This window comes from Stigmatopora argus, chromosome 19, assembly GCF_051989625.1.
Source record: "Stigmatopora argus isolate UIUO_Sarg chromosome 19, RoL_Sarg_1.0, whole genome shotgun sequence".
In the NCBI taxonomy this organism is placed as follows: domain Eukaryota; kingdom Metazoa; phylum Chordata; class Actinopteri; order Syngnathiformes; family Syngnathidae; genus Stigmatopora; species Stigmatopora argus.
Genome location: NC_135405.1, coordinates 11,250,362 through 11,267,324, shown reverse-complemented (window position 1 = coordinate 11,267,324; position 16,963 = coordinate 11,250,362). Strand labels below are relative to the sequence as shown.

At 42.6% G+C, this 16,963-nt stretch overlaps 1 protein-coding gene across 6 annotated transcripts in view; it reads left to right on the top strand.

Annotated features, from left to right (window-relative positions):
• utrn (utrophin) overlaps positions 1 to 16,963 on the top strand; it is an 80,397-nt gene that overhangs the window by 31,364 nt on the left and 32,070 nt on the right. For 5 of the 6 annotated variants that reach the window (XM_077587696.1, XM_077587699.1, XM_077587697.1 and 2 more), the window contains one exon: positions 16,714 to 16,886. In XM_077587696.1, the coding sequence (XP_077443822.1) occupies positions 16,714 to 16,886 (173 nt within the window). Of the gene's footprint in view, positions 1 to 1,761; positions 2,288 to 16,713; positions 16,887 to 16,963 lie in introns of those variants that run through there. The other variant, XM_077587700.1, reaches the window with a different exon arrangement.

The window sequence follows — 16,963 nt, the reverse complement described above, 5'->3', positions numbered from 1 at the left end:
AACAAAACCAATCATAAAGCTGAAGAAATTAATAGCATTTATAGTATTCCAGTTTTAAGTTTGGTCAAGGAACAAATTGGACTTGTATGCGAAGGCATCACTATTAAAAAAAAATCAAATTTAATTTTTGGTTTCAGTCCTTCCACTATTGAAAAATGAGTTTTCTGGTAAATTCTTAAAATCCCCCCAAATTAGTATGACGTTCAATCTTCCGACAGTGTCTGCAAGCGTGCGTCTCTGGCAAAAACAAGACTTACTGTGTACCCCTGGGGCCCCCCCTGCCTCTGACATATCGCCTTAATTAAAGCCACATGCTGTGTCTCCCAACTCTGCCGCTCTGATTGATGGATGGCGTTCAAGTGTGAAAAGTCACGTGCCGTAATCTCTAGTACTCTCTAGCTGAGGAAATCTTTTTTTTCTTCTCAACTCTACACACAGTATGTGACCTACTTTATGACCACTGCCTTGTTCAAAACACACACAAAAAAACATTGGCAGCTGATGATGTCAATGTTGTTAGCCATAAGCGAGTCAACAAAACGGTCGTTGTAATTCCCATTTCAGTCAATACCCTGATTTGACTGAAATGGCTGCTGTAGCGTGTTAAACCTTCTCTAAACACTCTTCTTCCAGAAAGCTTAACATAATCCCCCTAACACTATCTATTCCTACGCACGTATGTGTTTGTATTAATTACTATAGCGGCATGTGTGGGTGTCAAATATTTGCTTTAAGTCCATCTGAATGTGGGTTATAATTTGAGGATTTTTTTAATGGAAAGTTTAAGATAGCAATGACCTTTGTGCTCAATGCTAGCGCAACGACTAGCTAACGGTTTGAATAGTTTAGGCTGTTTTTGTTGCGTCTGTGGCATTTCTACTGGAGTTTTTTGAAATATTTAGACTCCTCGCAGTGGCAATTTTCCGCCGCACTTCAAAGTGGCACGGCGCTCTTACGCAAGCTCTCGCTGGGTCAGGAGCGCCGCGCCGACTGCAACGTGTGCACGGCCCGACTTTACGGCAATTATGCCACCCTAGAGGTGGGATTGTGTGGGAGCGAGCGGCTCCTCGGGTGTTCATTTATGAGACGTTGTCAATGAGAGGAGTTTAAAGGACCTCAATTTGTGCTCATGTGGGGCTAATAGTGCTTTTAATTGTAGGATGACAATGTTATTCCTTTGTGACATTGCAGCCTTTTCTGAATAATAATTACTGCTTTATTTTTGTTGCATAGCCCACAATTTAATTTTCCTGCCTTTTTTAAGCATCAAAGTACTAACAATTTAAGCATTTAAGTACTTCAACCATTTTTGAATGTTGTCACCTTATTGTTTCTGCATTTTTACATGCCAACTTTCAGTCATAACATTTCAACTTTAGTCTGTGGATTAAGACTTTATAATAACTTGAATTCATCGCAACATCATTCTTTTATGATATGATTTCCAACATACATCCGATATATTTCTTGCTCTTGATATATTTCCTAGAAACGTGCTTCTCGATTCTGGCGATTACGACTTTTCAACCCCAGTTTGCATCATAGTTCTGCCTCCATTTTCCCAGTTTTGCCACTTTTCCACTTCATCTCTCCATCACTTTGCCATCTTGCATCCCGTGACATCAATCTATTTTCCCATCTTCTTTTCCCTCAAAGGCGGCTTCTGCGTTTCACGTGCGGGACGTCAGAAATCCAACTGGGACTTGTGCTTCCAGGAAGCGCCGTCTAACTCCTCCTCCTCCTCTTTTACGCGCGTGTTATTACTCAGCCGCTCTCGGCTGCACCGAGGAGGCGCTACCTGCTCCTCCTCTCCCAGGCATTCTCATCTCTTTAACGGGGTCGAGTCAAGTGCGGAGACGTCCCCCTGTTTTTATTTTCCCGGTCTCTTCACTTTTTCTCCCAAACCTTTCTTCTCTCAGTTTCCCCTTTTTTCCCCTCCTCACGTCACAGCTGATTTGTCTCCGTATTGAATGGGATGAAAAAAAATCCATGCTGAGCTCAGCGAGAGAGAGAAAAAGAAAAAGAGAGAGAGAGAGAGTGAGCGAGCGCGTGCCTCACGTCGGTTCGGCTCGGCTCGGGTCTGCCGGGCTGGCGAGGCAAACGGTCGCATGCGCCATGAGCGGGTTAGGGCGGCGATAGCATGCGGGCTGGAGCCAGGCTGCTGCAGAGTCGGAGCACTTCTAAAATGATGGCCGTGGTCCGGACCTCCCTCCAGAAAGTGGTGGTCTTCCTACACAGGCTCCAGAGGATGGCAATTTCCTCGCCGCGTTACCAGAAACTCTGCAAGGTACGTGCGTGCTGCGCAGGAGCCCAGAGTTTATTTTGGACGCTTTAGTGGGAAGAACCACTTGTCATGTTGTACTCTTGTCAGGCCAGAGAAGGAAGCCGAATACTTGGATGGCTTTCTTTTGGATACGTTTGTTGTTGTTTGGAGGGGATTTGATGATTGGAGTCCGTTTGTGATGGTTGCACATTTGCTTGCGGTGGTTTGCTGTCAACCTGTTTGGACTTTTTCATCCAATTCGCAATGTTTCTTGATTCTAATTATTTAAGCTTCCACTCATGTAGTATTCCTCGTTTGTTTATCAGCTTTTCTCTTGTTCAGAACTCGCCTTTTCTGGATATTAGGAGTTTTTGTATTATTTTCGTGATATTCCACTTTTGCTTCTTTTAATTGACATGCTGTAACTTTCTATAATAGCACCACCTTCCACAATGGTTCCTTAGATATGATCAGTTTCTCCGTGTAATACATGGCGACGATCTTTTCGCATTCGCACGACATTTGGAAATGTGACAACACGAATTGGTACATGTATTTTTTTCTTTCCAAAAGGCCAGTGCACGGTGATGTAAGGCACCACAGCTGGTTGGCAGCTGGCTCCTTTTCATCACCGAGGATTTGGCCAGCGTCGACAAGGGAGGGGGGCGGCAGCGTTGAATGCATTGCAACGGTTTGTGTTGGCTTGCCAGTTTCAATCAAAGCAACATGTGACCGCCCATCCTAAAGCAGCCTTAATCCACAAATCCATCTCTCCGACGTAGGCACTTTGCTTTCTGGTTCACCTTTTGTGCACATGTGCTCTTGGCTGTTTGGATTTAATCTTTTTAGTTATAGTCGCTTAATTGAATGATTTTTTCCCCCCCAAAAATTACTTTGCCACTTGACTTGGTTCATCAATGTCACAATTTCATTCATAGGCCAAAGAGGGTACATTCTAAAAAAATAAATTAAATGCACTTCAATTTGTGTATCGAAAGAGAAATTATTTGTGCGTTTCAAAAAAATTGACAAATAATTCCTCTATTTCGATAGACAAATTGAAGTGCATTTACTTAATTTTTTTAGAAGGTACCCTCTGTTTTTCTTAATGTAAGTAACAATAGAGAAGAAAAAAATCAATATTTTTGGGCAGAATTGTGATTTCAAAACTGGGAAGAATTTGCCGTCTGTTGTCGTCAATGGCCTTTAAAACAAAAAGGCAGAGGTAGATGTTTTGTTTTATGTGTCAATTTCACAGTCGACGTGAATTCGGAGTAGAAAACAGCTTTAAGCGAATACTTTTACCAAGTACTTAAAAAGTATCAGTCCACTGCACATTATTGGAATTTGGGTTCTTTTGGGTTCCTTCTGTTCCGCCTTAATGGCGCTGAATACAAGCGGAAGCCGTTTTTTTTTATCAAGCTATTTTTAGTTCAGTTCTCTCCATTACTTGAGCGCACGAAGCCTTCTCATCTCTCGTCCATTTCTTCCTCAGCACTTTGTGTTTAATGAGGTGCAAACTAGTCGGGCCCGGCCCGACTCGTGTCCTCTGTTGACGTGGAGAAGAAAAAAAAGAAGTCCAGATTTGATTTGTTAGGCGGAAATCCCCGTCCTCCGTGATTTACACCTGAAGGTGATTCTTCATTACTCTTTATCGCCTCTGCATATTACCTCGACACTTTCAAAATGAAGTGCGCTCACGAGCCTCCGAGCAAATGTTTCCTAGTCGTCACTCGCCGTGAATTATGGTCCATTTGCGGATCCCGGCTCAAGCGTTTTGGGGTTCCAGCTCACGAGGGAGACGGTCTGCCTGCACCTGAGCGCCTGTTAGCGTCTAATGACCCAAAGGAGCGCTTTGGAGCTCAAGGTTAGACTGCGTCTGACTCACCTGCCCCGCGGCCCTTGAGTAGATGGAGCGAGATGAGCTGTCAAACTCGATTTCGTCCAGGGTCACGTTGTTGTTATGGTTGCCGTTTAAGAGATGTTTTCTATGACTCAAACCACTTACAGGGTTACTCTGCTACGGTGTATTGTGCTTCCAAGTATTTATCCATTTTTCTCCCCCCATTTTACCGGGTAAAATCCAGATTTGAAATGAATGAAATCCAAAAATTTCTAACAATATTAGGACAAGCATGACTCTGTGTTTATCCTACTTGCATAGAAAGTACTACATCTTTTTTTTCCATTCACGCACATTCATACCTACCTAGAGGCAATTTAAAGTGTCCGTTCAGCCTACTATGCATGTTTTTGGAATGTGGGATGAAACCGGAGTACCCGCTGAAAACCCACGCAGGCCTGGGGAGAACATGCAAACTCCACACAGGTGGACCAACCTGGATTTGAACCGGGGATCCCAGAACTCGAGCCAACAGGCTACACTACATCTGTAAGGTGAACTATTAATTATTGTTATCTGTAAGGTGTTTTTACAGTTTCTTTGCCACTAAACACCAAATATCTTTTTCCATGAGTCACACTGGGTGGAATCAGACCGAAATTCACACCAACGTGGAGTGAGGCACTCCAGCGTCTAATTTCCCTTGTCAGCGTGAAGCCTTTTTGACCTTCAGCCTGTTTTGTGCCTCCTCTGTGGTCACCTTGCTTGTTTGCCAAAAAAAAAGAAAGTCAGGTCGTGTCCACGCCAATGTGCGGCATGGAATGTTGCTGTTACTTTGAATCAGGAACCACCGTAGCAGCTTAACAATGTAGTTCTTTTAAGTTAAAATCCGGTAGCGTTTGTGCAAATGTTTTTCTGCCGCTCTATTGACGGCAGATTAATGATAAAGCGGGTTATATATTTAGCTTGCAGTCCCCGGCGGGGAACAGCTGGCCAGTGGATATTCAGTTTTTTTTCTTCCATTTGGTCATCTTTAACACTCCAAAAAACATTTTTTAACATTCGTAATGTAGCATTTTTATTTCTTTACTTTATAGATTTATAAAATCAAAAAGAGAAAAACAGCACTTTTTTTTTAAATACCTATGACTACCTGAGTATTTCAGCTTTCTTACATTACCTTTTATGTATCACACTGAACTTCTTTTTTTAATGCTCGATGGTGTAAAATAATGCTGAGGCGACTTGTGTTCATTAGAGTGCGCTAATTTGATGTCGCTAATGAGATGCTAGTCGTCTCCCCGACAAGCAAATTGCAATTTTTGCGGGTCAAAATGTCACGATGTAGTCTCAGAAGTCACGGTCTCACATTAGAGGTGATATCAAATGGAGACATCATGGATGTAAATTAGACTGTGTGGGCAGGGGGGTTTTGAATGTTGTCTGTATTTGCCCTGAGGTTATCGATTATTCGAGTAGTTCATCAAGATCTAATTTTGGATTGATGTTTTGCTGTTTCTCGGAGGAAGACCTTTAATTAGTGCTAATCACTCTGAGGAACACGCACACACAAACGTGCACGTACGGACATAGTAAGCATGTCCTCGTAATGTTCATTCCAAAGTCCCCTGCTAACCAAAACAGCAACACTTGGATGCCCGCTTCCATTCGTCGATACACGCACGCTCTCCCGACTGACGTATGGTGGATCCTCTTTTTAATTCGGACTTGCTCTATTTATAGCATGTCAGGCTCCGCCCCCCCTGACAGTAACGACGATTGGCAGGTCAATGCGAACGTCCGTCCTTCCTCCGGTTCACCTTCTTCCGCTCACATCACCTCTGACTGAGTTACAGCTATAGAGGTGTTCGTTATTGCCTGCGTTTAATTCATTGGCCGCCATTGACGGCGATGGACGTGTAATCTGTTTGGGGGAGGATGTGTTTATGTGTGAGGAATGTGCTTTCCATACTGCTTTCCGGATTAGAAACATGCGTGGCTGATATCGGTTGCCATGACTGTGTCACTGCCAGGCTGCTAGCAAAAGGAAATGAGAAAAAACAATGGAGGATTGAAGAATGAGATATGTCGACATAGATAACGTACTCTGGTAATTTGGTGACAAATAACAATGTCAGTTGTCCCTATTACAAGAGTAGAGTTTAGAACAAGAATATAAAGTTGTCATTTTCCATTTAATCCGTTGACCTTATTCACCAGACTGTAAGGTGCGTTATTCTTAGATGAAGAGCCTTTAGTGCATCAGCGCACAATAGTTTAAAAAAAAAAAGATTTGACTCTTACTACTAAAAGAATAAAAAGCCGATCTTTTACACCTGAAAATAATGGCTGATTTCCAATCACGTGACATCCATGCTGACATTCTCAAGTGTTTGTCTTCCCAAGGTTAATTAAGCAGACAGTTATTGGACATTTGTCCTTCTTTCCGACAAATGTCAGTCAAGCTTCCAACACCGGGCGGCTGCCAAAAGAGGAATGGGAATGGAAATGGATGTTCTTGCCGACCCGACCGTTATGCTCATCAGTCAGTTAGTGGTCATTCTCTCTCACGTGCATTAAGGTAATTGCATCCGGCTCCAAGAGTAGCTCCAGGGACCATCTTTAAATATTCCCCAAATTCCCCGATGTGGCGGCCCCTTTCACTTTTGGACAGGCACGATTGACGCAGAACCGCCGACAAGACAGAAAAAGGGCGAGTTAGATTGGTATATGTCCTAGCGTAAATCCTGCATGGGCGGCGATTCCCTCGAGAACTTGAATTGTCTCGTATGGGGGGGAAAAAATGCTGTAAATTGGATGTCTCCCAAATGTGGAATGCAGTTTTGGCTCACTTGCGCGGCTAAATTGCATCTGGGAATTGGCCGGTTTGAAAACGTCGAGCGTATGGGACAAATGGTGGCCGTAATGGAAAACTGCCGCTGCTAGATCAGGCTATTTAGTCTTTGACTGACTTTCTGCCTTCAATGCATGACAATCATTTTCGTCTTAATGACAATGCTTTGACCAGTCACTTTAAGTCCATAGCCTGATCGGTCGCCCATATTGGACATCACACTCTCCAGTCCTTCTTTATTGATCGGCAAACGCTTTCTTTCAAGCGTCAGGGCAACCAGACGGCGGCCATTCATCACTTAAATTGCTTGTTGCAGTTTTACTTGTTTTATTTTCTCCGCTGTCATCGTCTTACTGTAACATATCAATGCGCTCATTTTTGTTTTTAAGAAAATAAAAGCAAATGGTAAGGAAAGCTAATCGCTTTTTATGGGCTTTGATTAAATAGCGCAATAGATGTTTAGCAACAGATTGCCTTTAATTCTGCAAATTTTAAATCATGTTGCAACATATAAAATAAAGAACGCTTTTTCCGCTTTACCACAATTGATAATATATTCACATTAGTAAAAGTGCAACTTCAATGCTGCAATTGCATAAAAAATGTTGATACTGTGACATAAATGATTGCCTAGCAAACCTAAAGTATTTGTTAATGATTGTACATTAATAGCTAGCGAGACAATGTGTTTGTTTTTGGATGAATTCAAAATGAAATGGTTAGATTAGAATAATTTAATTTTTTATATTCTTTTATATTTGTTATTCAATACAGTAAAAAACTCAATTTTTGTATTTTTTCACTGTGATACTTTTTAGTACTGGTTCAGTGCAGATTATAGACCGTACTTTGTTTTATGAGTTAAATGTACTTTATGAACTGGCTCTTAACTCAATGAAATTTAATATCCTTATGAAAATAATGAAAGCGATTAAAAAAAAATCATGTTTTAACTCTTTTATTGCGATGAACAACCTATCCAGCATTAGTTTAATAAGGAAGAATAACACTTTATCACGAACAATGTCATAAAAGTGTACTCTACTGTGAATGTCTTTGCGAAAATCACAATATATGTTTTTCAGCGTTTATGATAGCAACACAGAAATTCCCGCCTCCACAGGTTATAATAAATGTAGATAACATCTGTCATGATCTGATTTTGACTTTTGGCATCTGTAATATCGCTCAGCTATGATATTAAAAAGGTGGCGGATGGCGAACACCCCCAACCGGCGGCATGTCCTAAATTCTTCAAAGCAGGTTATTATATTTCATTCTTCTTCTATCTCGCCTCATTCTGGGTCGACTTGCGTTGCCTTCTGGGAGGTCGGCGCCGTCGGTCGGGCGTCATTAAAGAGCAAAAATGGGATACGCAACGAGGCGCTATAAATAAAAACTACACAAGCCGATTCTGTCGATTAATCGTGTCTGTTTGCAGAGATATTGGAGCAATCTGCGATTGTCATGAGTGAATTCTGTCACGACCTGATAGAAGTTCTATCAGTCATAGTGCGAAAGAATAATGAGATTAAAAGCATTTAGGGCCTTTGCCACCCATTTTTTCACGCTAATTGTTTGAGATGATCATTAAACGTTGACACCCCGCTTTTATTAAATAGCAAAGGATAGTAAGACTGAATGCAATCTACCGCAATATATTACAATTTTTAACAATTTCACAAAAAGTGATGCAACGATGATGACCACTATTTTAACCCTTACTTTATTTTCATTGACAGAAACGGTACGGTAACCTTCATATTTTTGCTTTAATGTCAAATACATAGAACCGTTTTTGCTTCACTTCAATTGACATGAAGGCGCTCCTTCTGCTCTACGCCAGAACGATATCTAATAATCACAAACAGTCCTATTCTTCCCGTTAATCACTTTTTATTTCGTGTCAAAAACCGGTTAGTTTCTGAGCTCTGGTCTCAGCCCGGCTTTGTAAGGCGTCGTCAGGTTAACGGGAGGTTAATTGGCTCCCAACTTCTGACACCTTTGATGGCCCCGAGCACCAAACGGATGCAAATGAAAATGGATCCGGTCCATCATCTCCCACTTATCCAGAGGCGATGCAAGGGGCCACTTAAAAAGATTTAAAGCAATGAAATATTCCGACGCATCTCTCCGCCCAAGTGCTTCTCTCCAGTTGATGAACGATATGAAAGCCCATGCTGGCGATGACGACCAGACATTAAAAATAAGGTTATTTCGTTGATGGTTTAGCTCATTGGGAGAGGAGACGGATGACTTTATTTTGTGGAAAACAAGCCTTTTTGCCACTTGACATGCGGCAGGATTTTCGTCTTTGCAATTAGATGAATTAATGGACTTTAATGGTTTGTATTTTTTTTTTAAATGGGGAGGTGCCGGGATATGATCATTTTTCATGGCACTTGAACAGATTTGATGTATTTTTGTTGCATCAATTTTGGACTACTTTTTTGCGGCTATTCGTGACCGGACGTTTGGTCGCCGGACGTTTGGTCGCCGGACGTTTGGTCGCCGGACGTTTGGTCGCCGGACGTTTGGTCGCGGACGTTTGGTCTCCCGGACCCAAACAACCGGCGACCAAAAGTCCGGCGACCAAACGGCCGGCGACCAAAAGTCCGGCGACCAAACGTCTGGCGACCAAAAGTCCGGCGACCGCGGCTATTATGTACAAGCATTTTTGAACAAATGTATATTTCATCTTTAGTGGGCTCCTAATTGGACAAGCCTTTCATCTCCTAACGCATGCTACTTTTCAATATGGCTTTCGTCGGCGAGGCGATCAAAGGACTCGCTGATTAAAACGACGCGGGAATATGTGCGCCCAACTATGATTACTCATCACAAAAACATCAGAGGGAACGTTACAACTAAGCCCAAATGTTGAGTGTTTTTATCAAGTTTTCTTCCATGTTTAACCACATTTATCTCATTACGCAACTTGATTTTTTTATTTTTTCCGCCCTTGCGTTTGTCACGTTATAATCCGAAAGACGCCGACTTGACATCGACTCTCGAAAGCTCGACTTGAATGATTAAAAAGCAGGATTTGGATGGAATTTGCTTATACGGATAAGCATTGCATTATAAGGAAATTTAGTCTAGAGATTTTTGTGAGGTGCAGTACAACCCACCGTTACTAAAAATGTACAATATCAAAACTCGATACCGTTTTATAGGGATATAAGATATCACCTTCCTACATAAAGTAGAGTTGGCGCTAAAACTAGATGACGAGGAGGAAGATGTGATGTAGCTGATGACTAAGCAATGTACACAAATATACTGCACACCCACTATTATTATTATTAGCATCACCTCCCTCGCGTGGATGCTATGTCACTAAACTATGACACGCAAACTCTCGGTGGTGTTTATTGTTCGATTTAGAAAAGAAATTCCAGATCGCTGGTGTTTGTTTGAGGTTGTTTTTCTTTTCGTTGTTTTTCACGAGAGGCGGCGTCCATCCACGACTGAAAAGTCTGGGAAAGTCCGCAGCGTGTCCCTAAGAGATTTATGGTGTGTTGGACTGTACCTGCTATTAACTTGATATACTACAAGAGAGGACATGCTTTATTTAGCCACAAAGCTTTACGGTGCCGCCACATTTTTTTTTCCCAATTCTCCTTCGTCTTTGCTTGTTGAATGATGAGCAAAAGCTGTCTTTTCTGGTGTTGAAGCAATTCATCTTGACGTGCGGTTTGTTGCAATTTGCATTTTGATGTTAGACACGCGTGCCTCCGATTTACAAGCGGAGGACAAAACAAGTGTGGCGTCGCATCCATACAGTTTTTCAAGATACCGATCATGTTACCCATCGGCCAAGGCCGATAGTAAAAAAAAAATTGCGCTTCTCTTCACTCTCTGTCCTGCTTTATTCACAGCCACGCCTGTCCTAAACGACCTGTCCCAGCTGCTCATGAACATGCCGCAACTATTTCTTCAACGTGGCGCCCTTTGTTGGCAATGAGACGAATCTCTGTGAACTCAGTAAGGCGGGCAGTTGAAAGCGGTACACGGTCGATTGGTCGCCGGTCTTTTGGTTGCCGGTCTTTTGGTCGCCCGGAACGTTATTGATAATTACCATTTAAATCGTTGCTCAAATTCCCTAAATACAAACTGTGAATTATTATTTAGTCATACTTAATGCCCTATTAATTATTAGGCTAAAGAAAAGCTCCAAATCTCCCGGACTTTTATTGTTTTTTGTTGGAGAACTTGTTAAGACCCTGACTGACGTACCTTCCTGAGGGGACAACGCATGTACATACAAAATCTTCTACACTCACACGTCGGCTCAGTGAAACTGCTCAGGGCCATTGTTGGCTTTTATTGATGCGTAGACCGTGTTGTTTTACCTTGTTTTGTCGCCGGTCTTTTGGTCGCCCGTTGTCGCGGTCCGGGCGACCAAAAGACCGGCGACCAAAAGACTGGCGACCAATCGACCGCACACGTTGAAAGCTGCGTAGCCTTTTGAGGAAGTGTCGTCACATTATACTTCAAAGAAAAGGGCTGATAAGTTATCGTTCCAGCCACACTAAAATAGCCACTCCCTCGGGGGTCCGAGTGTTGTCGGCATGGCGCGCCCTGATCCAAACCCTTTCGGCGCCGCTCTTCTATTTGCTTCCCGCAGCAATTTTTGGGACCTTGATCCACGCTATGTTCAGTCAACAGAAAGGACATTATCTATTGATTTGGATCTAAATTTAAGATCTGCATGTCCCTCATGTGTCAGCTTGCCATTCCCAGCAAGGCTCTTTCTCAGATCTATAAATTTTTTCCAAGGCCTGTTAGCGCCTCTTTTCTATACTGGAAGCAAGGATGTTTAAGTTGAGAGTGGAAATGCCGGGCAGAATGAATATTTATTTTGTGAAAAAAAGAGATATGTATGAGCTATAGGAGGAGAGGTGTGTGGGTGTGGGGGGCCGCGGCAGAAGGTGTTCATGCTTGGAAAATATGATTTGAAAAAGTTGGGCTTGTTATCACAGGGTTGGGTGGAATGTTTTGGAATCAGTACCTTTCTCACGCTATTGCTGTTGCTGGATATTTTCTCTTGGCTCTGCAAAGTTTGTTTTGTAGTGTCAACATATAGGTGGCAATAATATCCGTATACTTTTGGAGTATTTTGTATTTCTTCCACACTAAAACAGTTGATTTTCTCTTTTTTTATGAGTGTGGACGAAGCCGGGCAGCAGTTTGACGAGGCCTTTTATTTCTCCTCCCAGCTTTGATTCATTTTCGTTCTCTTCAGCCTTTTACAAATGAGTCCTCTCCTCCTTTTTGTCAGCCTTGCTTATCTCAAACCTCCATTTTTATTTATTTTTTTCAGTCCAATGGATTTCTGTCACTATCAATGGCACCGAAACACAATCATTCACTCCCTGTAAACTTTTACTGGCCGATACGTAGGAGCTCCACTCGTCTTGGCTAACGCGTTATTGGTAAATTGGAGCTTTTCTATGATCTCTCTTACCATTGGCGGCCATAGGACTTGTAATTGTGTATTTTTCTACTAAATTCAAATTTCTGCTTTCATCTCTTGACTATACAGAATAGCCCAAAAACCCACAAGTGTCCAAAAAAAAATGGTCCAATACATTCGACATGGTTAAGCAGAAATTCCGCAAGCTGTCAATGGAATCAAAAATGCTGTTTAAAGGGCCCCCAAGTATGTCGATCTTTTTAATGAGCTAAGCGCACTTCAAAGCATTTTCCTTATGAATATTCAACCTTGCATTTGTCTTTTCTCACTGTCGCTGCCTCGGCCTGACAGCCATCTGTCCTCCAGCTTTGAAGTGCGCCGCATGTTTGCGTATCTTCTGTTTGCAATGCCGCCGACGCATCTTTAACGTGGCGCAAAAAAGTGGAGGGCTAGCGGCCAATGAGAATCTTCCATTTATGAAACTAGGCAGTCGCCAATCTGATGCAGACTGGTCCTTTTAAAGTTATAGTTGTGAAACCGATAGACCTCCAGTCCATTTCCACTTGGAGGGCTAACAGCGGCCCCGTCCATGGGAGCCAATTAGTTACTAATACTTAAAAGTGGTCCCCCCCAAAAATACGTAGATGCGCCTGATCTAACACTACGTCAGTTTTTTTAAAACTATCGAAATTAATTGTCATTTTAATCATAAATCAATTGTGGAGTTTTCGATGCATGGTGGTAGCTCTAGTTTATTTATCGTAATTGGGGCCTTCAAACTTAAGTCTGGAAAGTACGGGCCGGCCTCAGGAAGTGCGTCTTTGGCGTGTCCAAGTTAGTTTAGGGGACAGCCAGTGGAAGAGAGAGAGAGAGAGAGAGACAGAGAGAGATTGAGCGAGTGAGGAAGAGGAGGGGAAGGGGAAATTACAATAATAAACAGCTGGGAAAAGGAGAGAGGGGGCCGCTGACGGGCCGGAGTGCCAGCGAGGCAGCCGGCGGCACGCTAAGACCCCCGCCGGATCCCCTTCAGGAGGAAAGTTCACAGAAGAGAGAAAATTGCAACCTCTCAGACTTACAAGATGGACATGGTCATCTAAAGGCAGACTCAAAAGATGGACATTCTGGACTTAAGGCATTCTTGGACCAAGTGGCGGTGAAGGTACGACCAGGTGACTCTGACCACCCGAGAATTTCCAAGGGCTATGGAGTAGTGGGCACAAATTGAGCCAAAAAAAGCGAAGACAAGAAGAAGTTGATCCATCCCTCCAGACACCACCAGCCGTCTTATCTCCAATTTGCAGACTTCCAGTCCAAGATTTGCCGAATTCTGCCCGCCCGCTATTTACAGCTTTCCGTTTCTGGCCGTCAGGGACACACCCAAACGTTAATCCGAACTCTGGACCCCCCATCCCCAAAAGCGCGGTTGCACGGATGCTAAGGATACATTCGTGTGACTGGCCGATTGATGAGGGCTTTAAGAGCGACGTGATGTCGGAGGAGCTTTGACGTATGTCGAGAAGATGTAGAAAGTCTTGGAAGGAGTGGGAGGAGCTAAGGCACAAGCTCCAATATGATTGGTTTAAGCTTCAGTTTGCATGAGCTACTCAGGAAGTTTGAACAGGTAATAACACCCGATTTTTTTTAAAATTTATTTTTATTTTTAAATGATTTTCTTGATGTATATATTTTTATTCCCAATGGCAACATACCCAACAAAAACACTCCCTTTAGATGTCAAATACAGGGCCGCAAAAAATTCTCCCATGGGCCTCATTGACCCGCAAACTGCAAGTTTAAGACCCCTAATATTCACCCTTAGAAAATAGCTAACACATTTTATTCCGACTTTAGTTAGTGTTGTCAACAAGAACCCTAAAAACGTAAGTTTTATGAGTTGTATTTCAGTGCCTTTGCAGAAAAATACTTTAGTCTAAAGCACATGTGTCAAAGTGGTGGCCCGGGGGCCAAATCTGGCCCGCCGCATCATTTTGTGTGGCCCGGGAAAGTAAATCATGAGTGCCGACTTTCTGTTTTAGGATCAAATTAAAATGAAGAGTATAGATGTATATTAAATTTCCTGATTTTCCCCCTTTTAAATCAATAATTGTCATTTTTTAATCAATTTTTCTGTGTTTTTAGTTCAAAAATCATTTTGTAAAATCTAAAAATATATTTAAAAAAAGCTAAAATAAACATTGTTTTAGATTTAGAGTTTTACAGCCTTGGTTTAAAGGATGGAATCGTAATAAGTCAAATATAAACTTCTGTAACCCAATTTGAAATTACATAGGCATTACATTTAGTTCAACGTAATGATAAATGCAGTTGCTAACAGTTTACAGCCCCCAGCTAAAACATGGCTCATTATTTTCAGTGCGAGATCCACAAGCCATTAGCCTCTCTGCTTGCTTCCTCCCCAGCACGCCTCTACACAATTGTTTGTCCTTTTAGGTGAAATAGTAATACATTTTTAGTTTGTGTCTGCTTTTTTTTTTCTTTGGTTGTCATTCCGGGCATGTGTTTCATGTCTCCAGTATTTTTCCATAATTAATAACAGTGCTGAGGGCCTCCAAACCGCCAAATATAATTAATTAGCATCCATCACCCGGGAGTAGAACGTGAAATACGAACGGACAGACAGGCTTTTGTGGCGTACTGACTTATTGCTTCACGCCGCACTCCTATTTAGTTTGGCGGGCGCACACTGACTCGGTTTCAAATGCGAAAATGAATTCTAAAAGGCGCTTCTGTAATGGAACGGATGCCCTACAAATGCCCGTTTTCTCTCCCAAGTGGTGTGTTTGTGCTTATAATCAGTTGTATGTTGCTAGTAGAAGGGGCCAAGTTCAAAAAGGGAAGGGGAAGCTTTCGGGTAATGACTTGAGTTGCGTCCAGCTGGCTCGGCAACCGCGCATGAATCTGCCATTGTGCAAATGTGCCAAATGCTAAGCGCGTCATAAACGCAATGTTTGTCTGCTTTTCAAGTCACACTTTTGAGCCTTTTGAGTTGTTCCGGATTTCAAAGCATGAAGATTGGAAATGAAAGCAGTTTTTTTATTGAGTGTTGCACCGATTTGGCATTCCAGTCATCCTTTATGCTGTGAATTTGAATGAGTTTATCAGCACTACTCCAATACATTTGTACATTCGGGGCCACCCTCCCACTGCAAATGGATTGGATGTCTAACGCCGTCAATGACAGCCAATGAGTTAAGTAGTGTCCGATCAATCAGCTATTACAGCAATATCTCGTTTATAGGGTCCAAGAATTGCCGCAATAGAATGTTACTGAACCGTAACATTATCAAAAGGAGGGAAAAAACTTTTTGGCATATTGTTTTCACAAAAAATTGTTTTTGTTACACTATCCGCATCAGGTGATAAGCACATAGTCAGGTATCAGGAGCCCCAAAATGGTCTCCATGCAACATCTAAACTTTTTACTGATCTATCCCAACCATTGTAGTGTGGAGTTGTGCGTATCTGCAGGCAGTGTTCTTTTCTCCACACAAATCATCCATACCCTACTGGGGCTTCTTTATTTAGTGTTCAAATAGCTCCAACGGAAGGGAGGGTCCCACTAGAGAGCGGGCGGCAGGAAAAAGTGGAGCGATTTTACACATCCCAAAATAAAGCGTTTGACAAGGAGCCTGGGAAGCGCCAACGCACACAAGCACATAAGAGGTGCACTTTTAAGTCATTCAGTGAACACCTATGATGAGGTGATTCATGCTTTTTATATTTATTTTATAGCTGTTGTTGTTGTTCCAATGCTTAGGGGCTTAAGTCTACTCACAAAATGAGGACAAGATGCAAACCCTGAAGGGAAAGTATTAGGGGCGAGGGTTCATTCATAAATCTTTCAAAAAAATATCACTACCAGAAATAGTCCTGCTTGCGTGTCTAGTCACACACTTGGAAGAAGCTTTTGGTTTCAATGGTATGGCTCAATTAAGACTCTTGAGTATGTATGAGTCTGTTTGTATGCGTTGTTCCTCCCCGTGTGTTGAAAGTGCGTCTGTAACTCAACTCCCGTGAGAAAGCCAGGTTGATTGTAGATGCGTGGTGGATACACTTTTTAGAAAACTTGTTGACAAACACAGGCGACACAGCGGGTGGGATATTGTCTCCGGCAGCGATGGGAGCAAAGGCGGCACGTCGCTCTCGGGCTGACATCGCACGTCAAAATAGAGAAGCCCAGGTCTTTACAGTCAAAGAATGTCCCTCAGGCATTCAATATAATAAGGAAACTTCAACCCTCGGCACGAATCTCCTTCCCTATTGTCTGTCACTCTTTCACATGACTTAAAATCTTTCCGTCTGCATCCCTGCAGGACATCCAGGCTGAAATCGACGCCCACAATGACATCTACAAAAGCGTGGACGGCAACAAATCCAAAATGGTCAAAGCTCTGGGAAGCTCCGACGAGGCCGTGTTCCTCCAACACCGGCTAGAAGACATGAACCAACGCTGGAGCGACCTCAAGGCCAAATCGGCCAACATCCGGTCAGTCAAAACCAACAAGCATCCGTGGTCTTTACCGCCGGTTCACTCGGGCCGTCCTCCGCTTTCCTCCCCATAAT